This window comes from Melopsittacus undulatus, chromosome 1, assembly GCF_012275295.1.
Source record: "Melopsittacus undulatus isolate bMelUnd1 chromosome 1, bMelUnd1.mat.Z, whole genome shotgun sequence".
NCBI classification, from domain to species: domain Eukaryota; kingdom Metazoa; phylum Chordata; class Aves; order Psittaciformes; family Psittaculidae; genus Melopsittacus; species Melopsittacus undulatus.
Window position 1 is genome coordinate 20,697,597 of NC_047527.1, and position 21,534 is coordinate 20,719,130.

The 21,534-nt window shown below is 38.0% G+C and overlaps 1 protein-coding gene across 19 annotated transcripts in view; it reads right to left on the minus strand.

Moving 5' to 3' along the window:
* Positions 1–21,534, minus strand: part of RIMS2 (regulating synaptic membrane exocytosis 2) — a 443,898-nt gene that overhangs the window by 353,598 nt on the left and 68,766 nt on the right. For all 19 annotated transcript variants that reach the window (XM_034066365.1, XM_034065853.1, XM_034066047.1 and 16 more), the window contains one exon: positions 2,281–2,491. In XM_034066365.1, coding sequence (XP_033922256.1) covers positions 2,281–2,491 — 211 coding nt within the window. The remainder of the gene's footprint in view (positions 1–2,280; positions 2,492–21,534) is intronic.

The window sequence follows — 21,534 nt, forward strand, 5'->3', positions numbered from 1 at the left end:
AATAGGAATAAATTTATCCAGGAGAAAACAACCAATGAAAAGATAAGAAGAAATGAATAAATGGTCAGGGTTTTTTATGGGAGAAGTATCATCAGTGAAGCCTCATACGGGATCTGTCTAGAGATGCTCTGTGCAGCATATTCATAAATTATTTACAACAGAAATAAATGAGAGATAGAAAAGTTTATTTACCACACTAGAGTATCAGCAGTTGTAAAAAAACTGACAGCTGAGAAGAGTTGCAGAACAGGCTCATAATACTGAATGGAGAAGTCAGCTTACAGAAAGACAGGTTTAGGTTAGACAGTAAGAAAGACTTTCTATGATGAGGATGGTGAGGCAGTGGAACAAATAACATAAGAAGGTGTGGAAGAATCTCATTGGAAATCTGTCAAGAGAAGTCAGACAAATATCTGCCAAGTTCACATGATCTGTCCTGAGGACAGTCTAAATTATGTATCAGAAAGTTTCCTTAGATGATGAAGCCTTCCTCCTAATGTAATTTTTCTATGTTTTTAAGTAGGTAGACGTAATGACTTAAATCTATCCTGACTCTCTTTTATAAACAGATGAAATTAAGACAGAAATTATTATATCCCTTACTTATGGCAATGTGATTTAGTCACCAAAAAAAAAAACACGATAAAAATATGTGAACTTACTGACAACATTTTAAAATTACCTTAAAAAATCCACTTTGAGAGATTTAAACATAATCTAAGTTACTTTAATCAATAGGAAATAGCAGATTATTTTATACTCTGTCAATCAAAACCTTTAATCCTTTACTTAAACCTACCTTTCTGTTTTGGACAAAGAAATACATAACATTTATACTATTGTCTCCTACCTTTCAAAAGGTTAAGATAAAATTTTCAGATTGCAATGAACATATTATGCAAAAAAAAAAAATAGAATTACAGAAATAAATTGTACTGGAAAATTATTATACTAATAATTATTAAATTATTACATTATTGGATTGTTTTACAAAAGATGTGTGTCCACAGAAGAGTAGCATAAGATACCTCGAGAATTGTCATGAATATTCTACAAGTATATGTCAGAATCTGAAAAAGATACTGTATAAGATGTGAATATTTTCTCTAAAATGTTGAATAAACTGATCTCAACTGTTTTCTGTGGTTACCTCAGTTTTGCTGAATTTTTTTACTCTATGATCCAACATTTAAAAATTTGGATTCCTGTTTGGATAAAAAAAAAATCAGATTACTTGTTGTTACACAATAAACACCAGCACACTAGCTGCTGTTCTATATTATTAGTGCATTTATTTTTTCCCTAAAAATATTTTTACATATGTAAGCATATTTATATTTGCATATAAAGGACACAGATCTGTTGGAGCAAGTTCAGAAGAGGCCACAAAGATGATCAGAGGGCCGGAGCACCTCTGCTATGAAGACAGGCTGAGAGAGCTGGGCTTGCTCAGGCTGGAGAAGAGAAGCCTCTGGGGAGACATTACAGCAACCTTCCAGTATCTAAAGGGGCCTACAAAAAATCTGGAGAGGGATCAGTTACAAAAGCATGTAGTGATAGGACAAGGAGGAATGATATTAAAATGAAAGAGTGTAGATTTAGGTTAGACATTCTTTAGAAATTCTTTACTGTGAGGCTGGTGAGACACTGGAATAGGTTTCCCAGAGAAGTTGCTGCTGCCCCATCCTTGGAAGTGGGGGTGTGCCAGGTTGGGTGGGGCTTTGAGTAACCTGATCAAGTGGAAAGTGTCCCTGCCCAAAATCTCTTCCAACCCAAACCATTCTAAGAATCTATGATATACACAATATATGTGCATATGTATAATAGAAAGGCTTAAAAGCTCTGTAATAGATTGTATAGATTCTGTTAAGACTAATTTTACAATAATCTTGTACAGAAGAGCCTGAGCAAGCAGAAAAGAAACATATCTTTGCTCTAACTTGTAGTAGTTGGCATCTCAACACTAGCATCAGTAGATCACTAGATACACTTCCCTGCCTCCAATACAGAAATTCAATCCTCTAATCCAAGCATTCTGCTTTCATGAGTCTGTTAGTAGAAATGGCATGTAGCATGTATTAACTTAAAAGCCATAGTCACAAACCCATCTGCAAATAGCAATTATTTGAAATTAGGACAGATGCTTTACAAGGCACTAAAGTATATATCATTGCCACCTTAAAGGAAATCTGTTTCAGTAGCTATATGGTTTGGATGTATAAGCAATGAGTGAGACACCAAACAGAAGCAACTTGTTACTAAACTTTCATAACTCCATACCTTATTTGACCGTAAAGACACTCTTCCTCCACAGCGTGCACAGAATTTAGTTTGGCAATATGAACAGTTATGGCCACAGCCATCAGCAAATTTTGTTTTGTGGCAGATGCCACAGGTTGGGGCATCACCCTTCTGCTCCTGCTGCTGCTGAGATTCTTCACCCATCTTCTTCACTTGCTCCTTATACATTTCAAACTGCTGATGTAATTTTCTGCAGAAGAGAAGAGATCATTAAAAGTTGTTTTATTTAAGCCCACAAACACTTTGTAATCCTTAAACTGTAATCAATTTCAAAAACAAATCATAGAGAAATACTTCAGTAAGGCAACTTAATTTATGATGCTCCAGTAGTGTAACATTCAGGAATAAAAAATAATTTTTTTTTTCATTACAAATAAACTATAGGAGAAGGCCCAATACTGATAATACACAGCACACAGTCCAGCTGTTATGAGAAGTAACTGTGCTTTAGGATGTGACCAGCTGTTAGCTGCAAACACCACAGTAGGAAACACGGGCTCAGTAATCTGAGAGCCCATGGCACTAGACTTTAAACTGGTTAACAGAAGGGGGGGAAAAAAAGAAATCTCATTTATTCTCCCAAGTGTACTTCTACCTAACTCTACCAGACAGATACAAATATCTGCTGTTGATACAGCTTATCTTCTTTTGTCCAACAATATTGCACAGAATAATAATTTTAAAATGTTTTTTCAATCACTTTCCAAGCACTGGGTGCAAGCCCATAACAAGTTATCTCAGCTTAACAATTTATAAATCATTTAAGCCATTCATGTCATTATATAGGTACTGCCATCTCATGCTAAATACAGGGTAGAAAAACTACCTTAGGTGTAAAATTCAGTGATGGTAGTTTAAGATATACACACATTTTGCATTCCATTTCCAGAGGACAAGGAACACAGACATAGTCAGCTGCCATGTGCATACAGAACTGCAACAATTCTTTCAGGCATGCTACTTCATTCACATTTCTGAGGCTGCAATAATCAACTCTCCATATCTGATAGTTAAAACTGTTTCAATATGACCAAAGTTAAAGATTCATTTCATGTTCCATAATAGAAATTTCTTCTCAAAGCTCCTATTTCTGAAGGTAAATGATGTAATGGGAAATGTAATTTTCATTGTAAGAAGTTACAATATTTAGCTCCCATAGTTGCTGAAAAAAAGCTGGAAAATGTGACATAGCGTACGATAGCAAGAGATACAAATACAAAGAGAAAACAAAAAGAGTTTTGACTTCTCTTCTAGTTTTATCCTTGTGATTTAAGGGGATCTAAACAGTGACCTTTACATTCTTAGCATGGAATTCAACTCACCTAATTTTGCTAATAGATACTGTAAATTTTAACAAGATAAAACTTATTAACCCAACATAAGCAGGTTTTCTAGCCCCTTGAACAGACACAAGTAAAATCCCACAAATGAAGCATTTGCTATGAAACATTAAAATGTTACACTAAGCAAAAAAAAAAATTGCAAGATTTATTTTTCTTTATAATTATCCTTCCAGAGATTCTTGAGATGATGTTATTAACACATGAAGCCTAAGACTGGGAGACCAATTTCAATAATGCAGAAATATATCCTTTCTATAGTTAAGATATAACAGAATCATACAAAATTATTTCACCAGAAGTGTCAGAGGTCCTTACCAAAACAAATACACTAACTCAGTTAAAAATTATCTCCAACAAGTATTTACCATGGATATTCACATATGGATATAACTGTTGGGATTTGCTTTGTTGTGGGTTTTTTTTTCAGGACAACTCCCCTAATAATGACCTTTACATTATACCACAGAGAAGTTGTAGGAACAAACAGGCAGCTCCTCCTCTCCATCAGGCAAGCTAGGAGGCTGGAGGCATGCCTCTTCTTCTGTGTACCAAAATGCTGCCTTGAGCTCTCAGCTGCCACTGACCTTCTACAGAAAGAGGGAAACCAGGGTTACTTCATGTTGCTTATGTGACATTTTTCTGCTCTACCTGCTCTTGTCACTTGAGTTCAACTCTGAATCCACATGCTGTCCTCAGGACATAGCAGTTGTTTTTCTCGTGCTTCCAGCCCTTCTCTCCCACATGCATAAACCTTTTAGCCTGAAGCAGAGCAGTGTGAGGGGTTGTCTCTGGCCCTCCACAGGAAGGTCACAAGGGCTGTCTGACTCAAATGGCATTTGTGGAGCCACGGGTAATTGAGTTCTGCCTTCTCACTGGTTCAAAAAGAGCTCACTGTTGACTGTTCTTTGTAGAATGGGGCAGGACCCGAGTTATTAATAAGAAAGAGCTGAATGAAGTTGAGAACAAAGTTTGGAAATCTGGAAGCCTGGCACATTTCAGTGTTTTACCCTGGCAACAGTATATAATTGGTAGTTGGTAGTCTGGCCCACTTCCAACAGTAACACATATAATCTCTGAAACCTTGCTTGCCTTTTAATTTTGCCAAACATTGCGTTCTTCATTTAAAGCATATTATCTATGCTGAACTACAAGTTTATTTTAGGTTTCATTCAGTTTTGTGGCTTCCTTATAATCTACTGCCTTTGTTAGTATGATTGCTTACCAATCTCACTGATGCATAAAAAGGAAGCCTTTTGCCAATTCTTAAGCCTCATGTACTGAAATAATTTCACTTTTATTTCCTCTTGGGCACAAGAATCTATGTAAAGGTCACAACTTTTGCCTCAAAGTATAAACTTTTCAAGGTTATACAGGGTAGTTTTCTAAAATCCTTGCTCTAGAAGCAAGCAACTTATCACCTGCCAAAACAGTTTGTTATGACATCTTTTTCTGTTCCAAAAAAAATATTACATGTATTGACAGCTATCAGAAAAAATAAACACAGAAGACAAAAATCTATTAAATAATCAGTTACACACAATGTACCTTCTACTTGCTAAGCAGAACAATTTGAATATGCATACTTGAAACAAAATAGAAAGTATTCATTTTAGCAAGTCCATTAAAAAAAATCTGATCTATTCTACAGATTAACCATTTTTGGGGTTTTTTTATCACCTAGGCTGCAAAGGTTTAAGCCAAACACTAAACTAACAGCATGCAGTGATAATGAGGTGTTTAGAATAGCACAGTAATTGAAATAAATTTAGTAGAAATTGTATAACATATTTTCCAGAAAACACAATGCAAATAAAACTCCATTTTGTTCAAGTTGTCTGCACTCAGAACATTGCTGCCTAAGAGGGCTCAGGAATACAGCTACCAGGGAACTAAAAGTACTCTAAGCAAACTTCAGAGCATGGAACTGAACTCAGGTATCTCAAGACTACAATTTCTAGCTCTCATCCTCTAGTGAGCTACTCTTTTAACTCAAGTGGCCAAAAGCTGTGCTGTGAGACTAAAAAAACAGGCTCTGCAGATGAGCTGCATTTTAGGCCAAAATGCTTATCCATAATACAAAACTTTTTCTTAGGCACGAAGGGTTTTCATGCTTAAAATACCAGATAATCACATCAAACTATGTAACAGAACATTTAAGTAAAACCTCAACGATTCATATCCTAACCCTTAAATATGTGTTATTTTGACAATGGCCTCAATAGCACATGCCATCTGTACTGATGCAAAAACTCCTTTTCCACATTGTTTCCAAAAATACAGGTATCCACTTTAATATCTGCTATAAATTTTAGAGGAAAAGGAGAAGTTGGTATGAGTTTATGCAGAAACCTAGTAACAAAAATCAGGCTGGGAAACTGATATTTAAGTTCTGCTCATTTTCATCTATTGTGAGAATGAGATCCCTGAATCACATTCATACCTGCTGGAAGTCACAGTGGTGAAGTACATGATGCTTATATGATTAGTCAAGATTTTTTTTTGTACTGTAAAACACTGTATCCAAAACAGCTATATAGAAGACTTTTCAGTGCGAAAAACAACTGTTTGAAAGAGCTTGAATTGCTGTGTCAAGGTCAGGAAACAGTTTCTATTGGAATACTTGCTTTGTTCTGGAATGGAATTAATTTAATTCTACTTATTCTTGGTTCCACACACCTTCCTGGAAATGAGAAATTCAACATCAGTCAAAAAGCAGCAATCTTTGAGTCTCTCATGATCCATGAGCATTGCGCCAAAGGCAAGTAAGAAAAGCAAGTTCAACACCGTGATGTTTCTCACTTGCACAGAAGTTTTCATTTTCTCCTGTCCTCCAGAAACACCCACAAAACTTTCACCATTTTACACAAACACACAAAAAATGCTTAATACTGGCAGGAAGTTCCAAAGCCACTCCTGCCTTCCAAAAATTCACTTAAACATTTCAGAAATTTCCAAAGGTGCTTAAAACCTGCCACTAGAAGGGGACTGCTAAGCAAGTATCCAGGATGCTGAGGCCAGATATAAGTGTAGCAGCTACTTCTTCTTTCCTGGCTACATTCCTCTCAAAGTTTTATTACTGACTGTAGCTCATGCCTCATTTCCTATTCCCAGGTGGGGAGCACGGATGTGGCTGGAATTCAGGCTTCAAACAGGGTTTGTTCACTTTAAGTTCTGCCAAGCCTGTTCGTTCAATGATTTTTCTGCCTGGTGGCAGTGACTATCTGGTAACATACAATGCTCTTCCCTGTACTATACTTACTAGACTTAACACTTTCTATAATAGTGCTAGCTAACCTGCCACCGAGTACACCCACTTCTCTTCTGAATGAATGCTATTCCTACACATATAACCCCACGTGTTCGTAAAGGTTAGGAAATTGGCTAAACATCAGCTCTGCTGATAAGAAACCCTGGGAAAGAGGGCAGAAACCAGGTTATGAGCCAGTAGAGTGTGTGCTTTCTTTACAAATCCAACAAATCACATATGGGGCCACATTAGGAAGACTATAAGCAGCAGATAAAGGGAAGTTACATTTCCCCTTTAGTTGGCACTGGCAACATGCACCTGCAGATTGGGGTATGCCAGTTCATGAGGGATGTTGACAAACCAGACAAGTCCAGTTAGCTCCATCCAGATGGAGCAAACTGGAAAAAAAACCCTGATTTTCACGTTTCCTATTCTCTAACACGTTAAGGAATATGTACTTTAATTATTTTGTGATATTCATTAACCTGAAATAGGAACAGATACATGAGAATAGGGTGAAATTTTAAGTGCAGAACATCTTTAAGGAGGCTAAAAAATAGGGTAATCAAGGAATAAGAAAGACCTGAACCTGGTGAAAGACTTACCTACTCACAACAGGAATAACCACATTCACACTAAAAAAATACTATCTGTCTCTCAGTCACAGAAGTATTTCTTTACCAATACAACTCTCTAACTGAATCCACATGAAAAACACATGACAAAATCTGAATCCTAGGTTAAAAAGACACAGACACAGTTAAGGTAAGTTACTGCAGTTCACACATGTGGCATATTTTCAGATAGCTTCACTGAAAGAACTATTGTAAAAAACATATACTTTTATTCAAAATGAGTATATGTACTCTAATAAAACTGAGTTAATTACACTGACAGTGCCTAAAATGCCAAATACCAGAAAAACAGCAATGAGAATGGCGAGAATGGCAAGAAAGGAATGTGGTTGCTAAATGATACTGCCTATGGCACCACAATTTCTCTGCAGCTGGGAACATGGACAAGCCACTCTAAGGAATAAAAGATATGTCCAAAATGAGGTCTTCAAGCTACCCTGGCTCCATTCTCTCTTTTCCCAGTTTACCAGGGCTTCCAAGGTTTCCAGTTCATGCTTATACCGCATTTTGTGTTCAGCTTATTTGACCTCCCTCATGAAATAGCAAATATTCCTCTCACTGTATTTTTCCCAATGTCATAATGACTTAATTAATGGAATGGAATTTCTCCAAGCATATCCCACAACTGCCTTCCCTCAATTAAAAGTATTTTATCTCCAGTTCCATGGGCCTTGTCCCTGTGCTTGCAATTCACAGTATCTCAAAGGAACTTCCTTGGCAAAGTGCTGAAACTGTAAGTACTAATTCTCAGCTGACAGTGAAGATCAGGAGCAAGTAGTTGAACTTCCAGTAAAAGTAGGCTGCCAGGAACTGTATATGGCAAAGCACAAGAAAAGCAGCTTTAAAGATGGGCATTTGCACTGTCATTTCATTTTTATTTCGTCCCAAAGTAAAAGAAATTACAAGATTGCAGATTAAACATTACACATTATTATGGTGAATTTGCTTTTACTAACTCATTATGAAACAACATGTAAGCTGTCACTCTGTGTGTCTTACGTATCCAGACATTTTCAATTTCACTTAATTTCTGCCAATTCTGGCCAGAAAAACAACTGTCTCAGAGACAATTGGGTTTCAAATTTGGAAAAGTAGTAATAGCGACAAAAAGGAACTTTTGGAACTGTCGCATTTAAGGGTAAGCATGCATCCTGAGCTCTAGTTTTACCGAATGTTAGGAAGGACATGATCACCTTACAAAAGGTGATACTATAGATCTTTGTACTGATACTATAATACCATCATATACTGCTGCTGCTAAGCAGTTTGGACAAGTGGTAGGGAAGTTTTTGGAAACTGCATGGCAGCAACGAGTCTTTCAGCAGTCAGTTTCATACTGCTGTTGACCAGCATCTGTCCTTAATTTCTATGAGATAAGGCACAAAGCAGAGGAAAAATCTGTAGCATGTATATTGCTGTCAAATGGGCATCATATACATTTAGGATCATGACATTCTTGACTATCATCACTTGCAGTAGTCTAGGTATTGGAAAACCCCAACCAGAACCCAAAATGTCTTAGACCTCTAAGTCAAACAGCCACAACAGACCTCCAGGTAAGAATGCAGAAAAAAAGAGCCAGAGCTCCTTGCTAAACAAAAGGGAAATATCATCTCATGATTTATTTTGTAACACAAAATTATAAATTAGAATCAGTATTATTTTGCAGTTGTTGCAGCACCCTTATTATGTTGAACTTTATGCAAAAATTTACTCCTTTCTAGACATTTTGCAAATGTGCATACATTTGTCACAGATGTATACATACTTTCATCCCCTTTACGAAAAATCTCACCTGAAATCTAACTCGCTAAGGAACACAACTGGCTATCACAAAAATTTCCTTTTACAGTTTATTTGTATCCTGTCACTCTACTTTTTATATTAAAAAAAATGACTCATTTTTATAGCTACTGTTATATGTTTCTTCGTGGTTCACTTGACTGATATTTTTTGTAATATAAATGTTGTATTAGACTAAAATTAACTAGAAATTTATTTGCAAGTTGGCTTTTCTATTTTTTTCTAATGCTCTTTGTGTTAGTTATTCAAATAAATATCCGGCCTTTATAAACCTGGTAATGCCTATATATTTTTTAATTATCAGACCCTCAGTTATTAAACAGCCTCATTATTAAAAGAGTTTACATTGGCATGATGAAAATAATCTGGTATATTAGCAAATATCTGGCATATATAGCAAAAGTATACAAATTACTGTTCTATCCAAATAATTCATTCACAGAGAGTTTCACAGCTTATCTTATATTTGACTTGTTTTCATAAAACATACTTTTTTTTACTTTATACTAAATTTCATTTTCAAGGTACGCAGTATTTACCAAACGTACATTAAAAAGATGTTAATCCAGCTGCTGGCAATTAAGCAAATTGTAACATTATTACATTTATAAAGGACATCTCTACAGAGATAGTATTTCTCACAATCACTCAGGTTACTTTATTTGCATCATCAGTTGACTTACAAAAGGAAGCCATTGACTTCACACCTGTAGTTTTAGAAATGCCCAAAATAAGTTACTGTGTTAAACTTTTTTATCCTTACTATTAAAGGTAAAATTACTTTTTTATTAAAGAATTATACACGCAGCCAAAATAAGTACATGCTAAATAATAGGTCAGACTGTCTTTGCTCCGAAATGTAACACCTCCAGACATTACAGTATCATGATTAGAGCAAGTTCATTCCACATTGTTTACAATATTCATGAGCATTTTCAATTATTAAGCAACCCCTCTCTTTTTACACCTGTGACAGGCTTGTTCCTCTCTTGATGATTTTTCTTTTTTAACAAACAGGAAATAACTTTGAGCAACACTAGGAAAGCTAGCGTAAGCAAGTCCCAGTGGTTCTCAACATATGGTTGTCTTAACTTCATCTAAGCAAACTATATCAACATGCTTGATGCTGAATTATCACCACTAGAACTGGTGGTAGTAACTAGTTGTAGTGCATCTTGGTTTTGACTGTATCAAGATTCTTACTGTAAAAGTACCACCAGTGGAGCCATTTTTTCTAGCAGCACTACAAGGGGAGGTCCTCTTGAAAGTTTCCCAATTCTCAGAAGCCTGTAATTTTCCATACAGTTCATATTTTAAAATTAACAGGAGGTAGGGCAAAACCAGATTATTTTCATCACGCCAATGTAAACTCTCCTAGAAACAAACAAAAGAAATGGGTCTTGAAATGGAAATTGTTATAATAAAATCTATTTTTATGAGGAAGGAGCTCACATGAACAAACTGTGTAACCATTATCCCTGTATTAACTATACCTAAACCCATTCCTTCACGCCTTCCCTTTATTAGAAAAGTGCCCTGAATTCAAATTTTACTTCTCAGAAGCAAAAAAAAAAAAAATAACGTCAATCTATGTTGCAGCAGTATTTCTGCATTTTAAATAATTACTATTTGATGATGACTGAAAAGATAAGAGATTTGTTTCTCAAAAACTGTAGAAATAGTAATTAATATAATACTATTTCTGAGAGATACTGCTTGAGATTTCAAAATAATTTGAGCTTTGTAAAACCACCCCATAAAATCTGTGCCAAAGAGAAGAACAGAATTCAATCCTATATTTAAACCTTTTAACCTCTTAATTAAAGGTTATTAATTAACCATTAAAAACCCAGGGCTACTAGGTATAAATGAGGGTTGTAAGAGAATAACGCTGGGCTACCAATAGGACTGCTAATCATGCTCTGTTGTTCACAATACAATAGAGTGGAAGTATACAGTGAGAGCAGACCCTGTAAACTAGCAGAGGGAGCAAGGACACTTTGATACTCAAAATCCAAGAACTATCACAGAACTCGCTATTCCCCTATGATATACTTTTACACTTTTATACTTTTTCTGCCAAGATTTTTATATCAGTTTATTAAAGCCTTCTCCTGGAGTACTTCTGTTTGGAAAAATAGTAACTATAAACAGATTCTGCTCACAGCTGTTTGAGCATTATTGCACTTAAACAAGTAGAATAAGTCTTAGCTCTGTTTTTATCGACCTTTTTCCATCTAATAGCTCCCATGCTCATGCATTCTGACTTTTCATATTGTTGAGCAGGGCTTATAGATTACTATATTGTTGTGTGATCATGTAAATTGCTGAGAAATCTGAGAAGTCCTTTTTTTTGAATAGTAAGATCAGCAGGCCTAACCCTTGAGTGGGTTAACCTCAGCTCAGATGTTCATACTTGGCAGATTCTAGTAGAAGGAAAACCTTACTTTATAGTGTTATTCTCCCTTTGCCCAGCCTTCTGAAGTTATCCACGACTACCATGGCCTTTCAACAAATCTAATATCCTCAATCAAAAACATTGTGGACTATGATTTAGAGAAAAAAAAAATATTTATTATTATTCCTACTGCAGAACATGGCTGACTCCACCAAAATAAAATACAGATGTTAGAAATCAATTGCCATTCTTATTTTACCTGGTTTTTGTATTCAGGATTGACCAGAAATTACTATTCAAACACAACACAATTTCAGTACTGATACATATCCAATTCTTCTTTCTGCTAACATAACTAAGCTGTTACAATAGGATTTTTCTAACATGTTTCCAGCATTGGAAGTAGAATCTTCAAGTACAGACACCCAAAAAAGAAGCTGATTATAAATACGCTGATTAGATATGCATACATCTCTCTTTTATCTTTCCCTGGCTTCTAAAGGTAGAGTCAAAGGAGAAAGCAAAGGCATTGACTAGGATGTAACAGCCAATGCATGAACAAATTGCCAGAGGAGATGAAGTTGTGAACCTAGGATTATCAGAACTCATTAATGTTATGTGTTTAACCAAAAAAAGAATATTTATTTAGTGCACATACGTAATTAACATTGTAATAGTCAAGAAATGCACACACGGAGCCACAAATTCATCAGTAAATCTTTTAGAGAACAGCTTCTAACAGAATACATAGTACAACATTTTCTTTAGAGATTCAGTATGGATACTTAAAGAGAAGAATGCAGCATCATCACTACATATGATGAAATGTGGCTGAAATACACTTCTTATATATATTTATGTTATACACTTCTTATATATATTTATGTTAGGAACAGGCTGGAGAGTATGGAACTCTGGGGACAGGTGAGCAGTTGACAGAGTCTGTGGGTCAGGGTTGAAGGGAGAACAGCAATGGGAGACATTACTGTGGGGATCTGTTACAGACCGTCTGATCAAGAGGAACCTACGGATGAAACACTCTACAGACATAGCAAAAGACTCACGCTCACAGGCCCTTATTCTCATGGGGCTTCAACCACCCTGACATCTGTTGGAGCGATGGTACTGCCCAGCACAAGCAATCCAGGAGGTCCCTCAACTGTGTGGAAGACAACTTCCTTCTGCAAGCAATAAAGGAGCCGACAAGGAATGGTGTCCTGCTTGACCTCGTGCTCACCAACAGGGAAGGGCTCATTGGAAATGTGACATGCCAGGGCAGCCTTGGATGCAGCGATCACCTGATGGTCAAATTCAAGATCTTCAGGACAGTGAGAAGAGTGTGCAGCAAGCTCACTGCTCTGGACTTCAAGAGAGCAGACTTTGGCCTCTTCAGGAACCTGCTTAGCAAGGTTCCATGGGATATAGCTCTAGAGGGCAGGGGGGCCCCAAGACTGTTGGTTGATATTTAAGGATCACCTGCTACAAGCTCAGGAGTGTTGCATCCCAACTAGAGGGAAGTGCAGCAGGAGGGGCAGGAGACCTCCTTGGATGGATAAGGAGCTGCTGAGAAAAAAATTCAAAGGAAAAAAGAGGCTTATAAAAGGTGGAAGCAAGGACAGGCAGCCTGGGAAGAATACAGGGATGTTGTCCAGGAAGCTAGGGACCACATTAGGAAAGCTAAAGCCCAGTTAGAATTAAACTTGGCTAGGGATGTTAACGATAACAGGAAGGGATTCTGTGGGTACATAGCAAATAAAAAACAGACTAGGGACAATGTAGGCCTTCTCCAGGAGCTATTGGGAGAGCGGGTTACCCTGGATTTGCAAAAGGCTGATGTTTTCAATGACTTCTTTGCCTCGGTCTTCACTGGCAAAGGCTCTGACCGCACCACCCAAGTCTTGGAAGGCATATGCAAGGACTGTGAGAATGAAGACCTTGGGTCCACTGGAGGAGAGGATCTGGTTTGAGACCATCTTAAGAACCTGAACGGACACAAGTCCATGGGACCTGATGAAATCCATCTGTGGGTCCTGAAGGAGCTGGTAAATGAGGTTGCGAAGCCACTGGCCATCATATTTGAAAAATCATGGCAGTCAGGTGAAGTTCCTGATGACTGGAAAAAGGGAAATATAACCCCCATTTTAAAGAAGGAAAAATGGATGACCCAGGGAATTACAGACCAGTCAGTCTCACCTCTGTTCCTGGCAAAATCCTGGGGCAGGTTTTCTTGGAAGGCATGCTAGGGCACATGAAAAACAACAAGGTGCTTGGTGACAGCCAGCATGGCTTCACTAAAGGGAAAACCTGCGTGACCAATTTGGTGGCCTTCTATGACAGGGCTACAGAACTGATGGACAGGGGTAGAGCAGCTGATGTCATCTACCTGGATTTGTGCAAAGCGTTCAACACTGTCCCACACGACATCCTCGTCTCTAAATTGGAGAGACATCAATTTGAGAGGTGAACCACTTGGTGGATAAAGAACTGGCTGGATGGCCACACACAGAGAGTCAATGGTTCAATGTCCAGCTGGAGACCAGTAAAAAGTCTCAGGGATCGGTGTTTGGATCGGCCTTGTTCAATGTCTTTGTGGTGACATGGAGAGTGGGATTGAGTGTGACCTCAGCAAGTTTGGCGATGACACCAAGCTGTGTGGTTCTGTTGATATGCTGGAGGGAAGGAATGCCATCCAGAGGGACCTTGACACGCTTGTGAGGTGGGCTGATGCCAACCTCATGAAGTTTAACCATGCCAAGTGCAAGGTCCTACACCTGGGTCGGAGCAATCCCAGGTACAGCTACAGGTTGGGCAGAGAAGAGATTCAGAGCAGCCCTGCAGAGAAGGACCTGGGGATGCTGGTCGATGAGAAAATGAACATGAGCCACCTTCAGTGTGTGCTTGCAGCACAGAAAGCCAACCGTATTCTGGGCTGCATCAAAAGGAGCGTGACCAGAAGGTCAAAGAAGGTGATCCTGCCCCTCTACTCTGCTCTCGTGAGACCTCACTTGGGAGTATTGTGTGCAGTTCTGGTGTCCTCAACATAAAAAGGGCATGGAACTGTTGGAACAAGTCCAGAGGAGGGCCACGAGGATGATCAGGGGACTGGAGCACCCATATGGACTCCCATATGAAGACAGGCTGAGAAAGTTGGGGCTACTCAGCCTGGAGAAGAGAAGGCTGCATGGAGACCTCATGGCAGTATGTGAAGGGGGCCTATAGGGTTGCTGGTGAGGGACTATTCATTAGGGACTGTAGTGATAGGACAAGGGGTAACGGGTTGAAATTTGAACAGCAGAGGTTTAGATTGGATATAAGGAAGAAATTCTTTCCTGTTAGGATGGTGAGGCACTGGAATGAGTTGCCCAGGGAGGTTGTGAATGCTCCATCCCTGGCAGTGTTCAAGGCCAGGCTGGATGAAGCCTTGGGTGATATGGTTTAGTGTGATGTGTCCCTGCCCATGGCAGTTGGAACTAGATGATCTTAAGGTCCTTTCCAACCCTAACTATTCTATGATTCTATGATTCTATGATTCCATATCCCAAACAGAAGGACTGTCAAGGTCAAACAGGAGCACCTCCAGGTCAAAGGCGAGGACCTTAAAAAGGTTAGGCAGATCTGGCAGGTTAACAAATGTTTAGAGGGGTGGTGCCATAGTCATGGGTTTGGTTATTTAGACCATGGGACTTGCTTTGGGAAGCCAGGTCTACTGCAGGCTATGGGGCCAGTCTGAGAAAGAAGGGGAAGAGGTGTTTTGGTAGAAGACTTGCCAGGCTGGTCAAGGCACCTTTAAACTAGATTTGCTGGGGGAGGGGAGCACTGATCCATCCCAAAAGTACCAGTTAGATGCCAGCACCTGTATTGAATGCTTGAAGAAATGCAAAGCTATTCTGGCCACTCCAGCCAACGAATTGGATTTATTCAGAGCTCAGCTCAGATGCCTCTATACAAATGCCCAAATATGGGGAACAAACAAGAGGAATTAGAGATGTGTGAGCGTCTACGGGAATATGATATTATTGCAATCACAGAAACATGGTAGGATGGCTCCTATGACTGCAGTGTTGTAATGGAAGTTTATAGGCTCTTTAGGAAAGACAAGCCAGGCAGATGGGGATGGGGTGTAGCTTTTTATGTCAATGATTAGGCTGGAGAGTATGGAATTCTGTCTGGGGACAGGGAGCTGGTAGGTTAGGATCAAAGGGAAAACTGCAATGGGAGAAATTACTATGGGGTATGCTACAGGCTACCCGATCAGGAGGAATGTGTGAATGAAGCCTTCCATAGACAGTAGGAGCAGCCTTGCACTCACAGGCCCTTGTCCTCATGAAGGACTGCAACCACCTCGATATCTGTTGGAGGGATGGTATAGCCCTGCACAAGCAATCAGGAGGTTCCTTGATTATGTGGAAGACAACTTCCTTCTACAAGTAACAGAGGAGCCACAAGGAGAGGTGCCATGCTTGACCTCATGCTCACCAACAGAGAGGATGATAAGGCGGTTTAAGCACCTTTCAATGAAGACAGGCTGAGAAAGCTGAGGCTGTTCAGCCTTGAGAAGTCTGTGTGGAGACCTCATAGCAGCTTTCCAGTATCTGAAGGGGCCTATAAGGATGCCAGGGAGGAACTTTTCATCAGGGACTGTAGAAATAAGACAAGGGATAATGGGTTTAAACCTAAACAGGGGAAGTTTCAGTTAGATGTAAGGAAAAAGTTCTTTACTGTGAGGGTGGTGAGGCACTGGAACAGAAGTGATACATGAAGTGATATATGCTCCATCCTTGGCAGTGTTCAAGGGCAGGTTGGACAGAGACTTGGGCAACATGGTCTGTGGTAAGACATCCCTGCCTATGGCAGGGGGGTAGGAACTAGATGACATTAAGGTCCTTCCCAACCCTAACCATTCCATGATGCTATGAATCTTGAAACAGAACACATTCTGCTGTTTCTGAAGTCACCTGTTAATCAGATTTTTGTCATACAAATGTTAGCAGTTTTTGCCCTGTTGGTAAACACTGCACTAGAAACAATAAAACATGTTTTGCTCTATATATAGAGTACATAACTGGGAGAGGAGGTGTGGTCCACAACTGTTCCAAAATTGGTTTGTAACACAGGCTGTGACCATGGACAAATTACACCTGAGATGAGAAGGCTGTGTTCCTATTGACAGAACCCAAGTTCTCTCTGCCGAATACCTTTGCATTGATCCAAGAATACCCCTTTCCTAGAAAATAATTATCCTTAGTCATCCTCTGTGGAAACAGGGAGTATACAAATGGACGCAAAGCTTCCTAAAGGATGAGAAAAAGATAACATGTAGAATGAATAGCTGAAATTATTGACAAGCTTTCAAATTTTGGAATCATTGAATCATGCTTGTGACAGACCTAAATTCCCAATAGGGCATAATAAAAACTGGATTTGTGTTTCTGTAAGACTGCATTGTTTTGTTGGGGTTTTTTTGGTTGGCTTTTTTTTTTTCTCTGTGATCATCTTCACCGTCTGTTAATGTTATTCATAGATGAGACTTTGTACCCAGTAGTACTCATCCTCACCCCAGGCTTCTGATCAACTCACCCTGGCACCATCTGTCTATTTGTTCTGAGTCCAAGATACTCCAGGAGCCACATCACTACAAATTTACTTCAAATTTCTCTCTATACCCAACATAGTAAGAAAAATATTTTTCAGAAGAGATAAGTGGATTTCCCTCTTCAATATTATTTTTACTATGATCACAGAAAGCTACCCATGAGCGCCCAAGTAAAAGCAAATGGGAATGATTACATTGAAAAAAGATACATTCATCTGTGAAACAGAAGATCTGGCTGCAGGTTTCATGATATGAATGTTTTGAGGAACATGCTCCTTTTGGAACATACCTGAAGAGTTTTGGATATTTGTTCAGTCATCCTCAAATTTCTAAAACCAGAACTAGAGTGAGGACTACCACATCACAAAAATCTGCACCTGGTCAACACAAGACAACTGTCTCATTTAGTATGTTTTCCCTAGGTAAAAATGACAGAGCTCCACATCCTGTAGTCAGCCTTTCTAAATCAGTCTAGTCCTTTCCTGCTTTAAATAAGGGAGGATAAACAGACATTTCCCCTAGCCTTGTTGCCCCTCCACACATCTTCAATTAAGGCATGAATACTGCATTTTTATCTAATGAATTTGGCAATTACTCCAACTATTCCTTATCGAAGGAATAAAACAAGGTAAGAGTGAAAAGAATACCTTATTCACCTTCACTCACTCTGAAACATGTAACAAAATGAACCAAATAAAATACATCAAAATAAAAGCATGTAATTGAGAGAACCAACTCTTCCAAAGACAAACACAATACTGATTCATAGCTATTAATTACACAGAAATGTTATTGAAAAGAGTTGTGAATTTAGAAGCTTGTAGCCAACATTTGAAATTTCTCCCAGAAAGCTCTGGAGCTGGTAGGCCTAACTGTTTCCAGCAAGCATAATTTTGTTTCCTGACTCCAAGGGGCAGAAATTCCCCAGATACTGATTACTGACCAATCTGGTTCTGCTTTTAACCTGCAAGTAAGCAAAAATACCACTGCTATGTGAAACTTAGCATGAAAAACCACCATGGTTTCCACTGGTGTCATTAGCAGCTGGAAGTGCTCAATACTTCATAGTAGCATTCAGCACTACCCACAGCTGGGTCCCGTGTACAAGTTTGCACAGGTACAAACTACTCTCAGTACTTGCCTTTGGTAGCAAACATTAAAACGTTGGGCTTCAACTACACAAGCAGCCTCTGTGAAGTGTGAAATGTCTTTCAGTACCAAAGAAAGCCAATGGAGTTAAAAAGTATCCACAAGCACTTCTAGAGTTACTGTCATTAACTGGTTTAGAACCTACTCCCCAGTTCTGAAACTAGTTATTAGTTTATGAAAATGATTCTCTCTTTTTTAAGGATTGGCTCCAACTTTTTGAGGGTAGTTATGCAGTTACAATGTTATAATCTATTCAACCATAATCACTAAATCTCTCCTCTCCTAAATATTTTTTCAGCCTTGCTCATTATGCTCTTTTCATGTCTTAATATCTCTACCCCTGATGCAAATAAAAATATTGAGAATCTTTTATGTCTCACATTACCATTGATTAAAACTGCCTTTTGAAATCCTTTTTTACTACATCAGTCACTACTGATTTAAAAAGTCTGATGTATTTGATACAGATTATTTAAAGTCTTCAGTAAAGTCATTCCCTGTTTCAGGAAAAGTTATATTTACTTCTAAATAACTTTTTATACATCTCTGACTTTAAATTCTTGGTCAACTTTTTTTTCAATTGATCAATAAATTAAAAATGTCTCCTATTCATTTTCAGAAACTTTCCAATCACTTGGTAACACATACAGCAAAAATAAATAAATGTTAGTGCTTTCTTACTACCAGTTTATATGGCAAACAAACAAACAGGGATTGCTCTGTGAGAAAGGTACTGCTCTGCAAAAACTAAACAAGCTACCATATCTACATTAGTCCTAACCTTATTCATGTTTGATAATCAACATTCTCGGTTTTTATACTCCACTTTAGTAAAAGCCATTCTGAGTTTTTCCAGGTAAAATGATAAAAGTATGAAAGAGGTCAAAAGAAGGCAATAAGGAGAAGGAAATTGAGGCAAGGTACTGAAGGACTGTTTTAATCTACAGTCTCATGCAAAAAAGTCTAGGTAAAGTAGCTCTTATCCTATAATACCAGGTGAGCCTACTTGCAGGAGCTGACACAACAGTGAACTCAAACCAGCAGTTTTCATGTAAAAACAGAAGTTGTAATGCCAAAATGAGCCCGCCAGCTGTGCCATAAATATATTTCCCAAGTGATATAGACACCCAAATGGTGTAAACACCCATATCTCTGCTGTCTTGTGTGAGCACTTCCTGAACATATTCTAAATTTACAGTACTACTAGTCTAGCAGCATGACTCAGAAGCATCTTTTTAGGGAAGAGATAGCTACATACATACATACATATCAGTTCTACTGAAGTCACTGCCTAGTTTCAACATTTTTTGTATGTTCGTATTGACCTGCAAACAAAACAGAAGAACCAGAAGACATTTTCATTTTCTTTTCCTTTGCTTAGTCTCTACCAAGTCATCTTCATTAATTATTTGAATATCTGAATACTATTGAATATTTTAACAAAATAGAAGCTCTATCGGAAAGCTAAGAATTTGCAGCTTACAACAATATTCCATTGGTTAAAAAAACTCCTAGCTATTAAAATGCTACTTCTGCAACCTTGGATTTCCCTATCAAAACTGACATTAATAAAAACATACACAACACGAACATTTAAAAATTAAAAATCTCAATATAAAATTGAGACATAATCTATTAAAAATACTTAATACATAGCAGCAGCTATGGACACCCTGAATAGTCACTTCTAAATAAAAATCTAGATACCCAGATAAGTCTATAATGTCAATCTGTATTTTCAACAATTAATAATTACCTACATTTCCATATATGCTCTACCCTGACAGTTAGCCTGCCCTTTGTAAAAACTGAAGATTTTTGTTTTTTCCAGGAAGGTTTAGTCAGATTACCTCAGCAAAACAGCAAAAACTCCTTTGCCAGCTTAGTCCCTGAAAGATACAAAAATGAAAATAATGGAGCGGGTATCTCTCATGGACTGAAAATTGCATGGGAAAGTAGAAGCATATTAAAGGAGAAAATCAAAAATGTAAGTAATGGATGCTCACAACCTGCTCGCTTAGCACCAGAGATGGGATAAGAACTGTACCAAAGAGCTACATGTTGTTACACACGTAACTAAAATAATCACAAATATCAGGAAAATAAGGTTCAGATTCCATTTGGCTAGTCAAAACCATCTTATGCCACTTTTGGGAATAATTTCTGAGAAAAACGGAAGTCCTGGAACTAGTAATTTTGCAAGAAAAATAAGGTTCCCACCACTTTTACCCACAAAATATTGTTTGCCCTGCCATTTTAAAGAGAAAAACTTTATGTTATTGACAATAATGCATAGCCAGGAAAGTACAGCATACTCTCTAGAAGTCTTGACCTTCCTAAGACAAGATTAGATAAATATCATACAAACTGAACTTGCTGTATGATCTTTAGCATCACTTCTTCACAGCATGAAATCTCTCCTTCACAGCAAGAAATGCTCAATTCTTTGGAAAAGAGAAAATAAAACAAAATACCCATTTTGGTTATACTCTAGGCAAAATGACTGGACAGCCTCTATATTTTGCAAGAACCACTTTTGCCACTGCCAGGAAGGCAGGTTCCACTGCAGACTGAGATCACTGATTCAGCTGCATGCTTAACATGCTTTCTTCTTCTTATAGTCAGAGTATCACTTCTGTCCTGTTTAAGCCTAAGTCAGCATTTTCTAAATCTATTTGCTTATCTCATTCAGACAACCTGTCATCCCTCCAGGGGTACTGTCCATTTCTTTTGGAAAGCAGTTCAAAGCAGGATTCTATCAGCACATTCTATCATCACAGTCCATGACATCCACAAACTCTGAAATTCCAAGAATTGTAATAGAAATATTCTAACACAACACTTTTATGAGCTGCTTTAACTGTTTTACAACATACTGCAGTCTATTGTCTAGATAGCAATGGGTTTATTTACACCAAATATATCTCCATTCCAACCTTACCTTATAAAAAAAAATCAGTTATTAACCTTTGTTACTGTTTTCTTCCATTTTTTAACTAAAGTACGTACACTTCTATTATCTCAGTTTGGAGAGTATTTTTCGCCTTTTCCTTGCCCAAAATGCT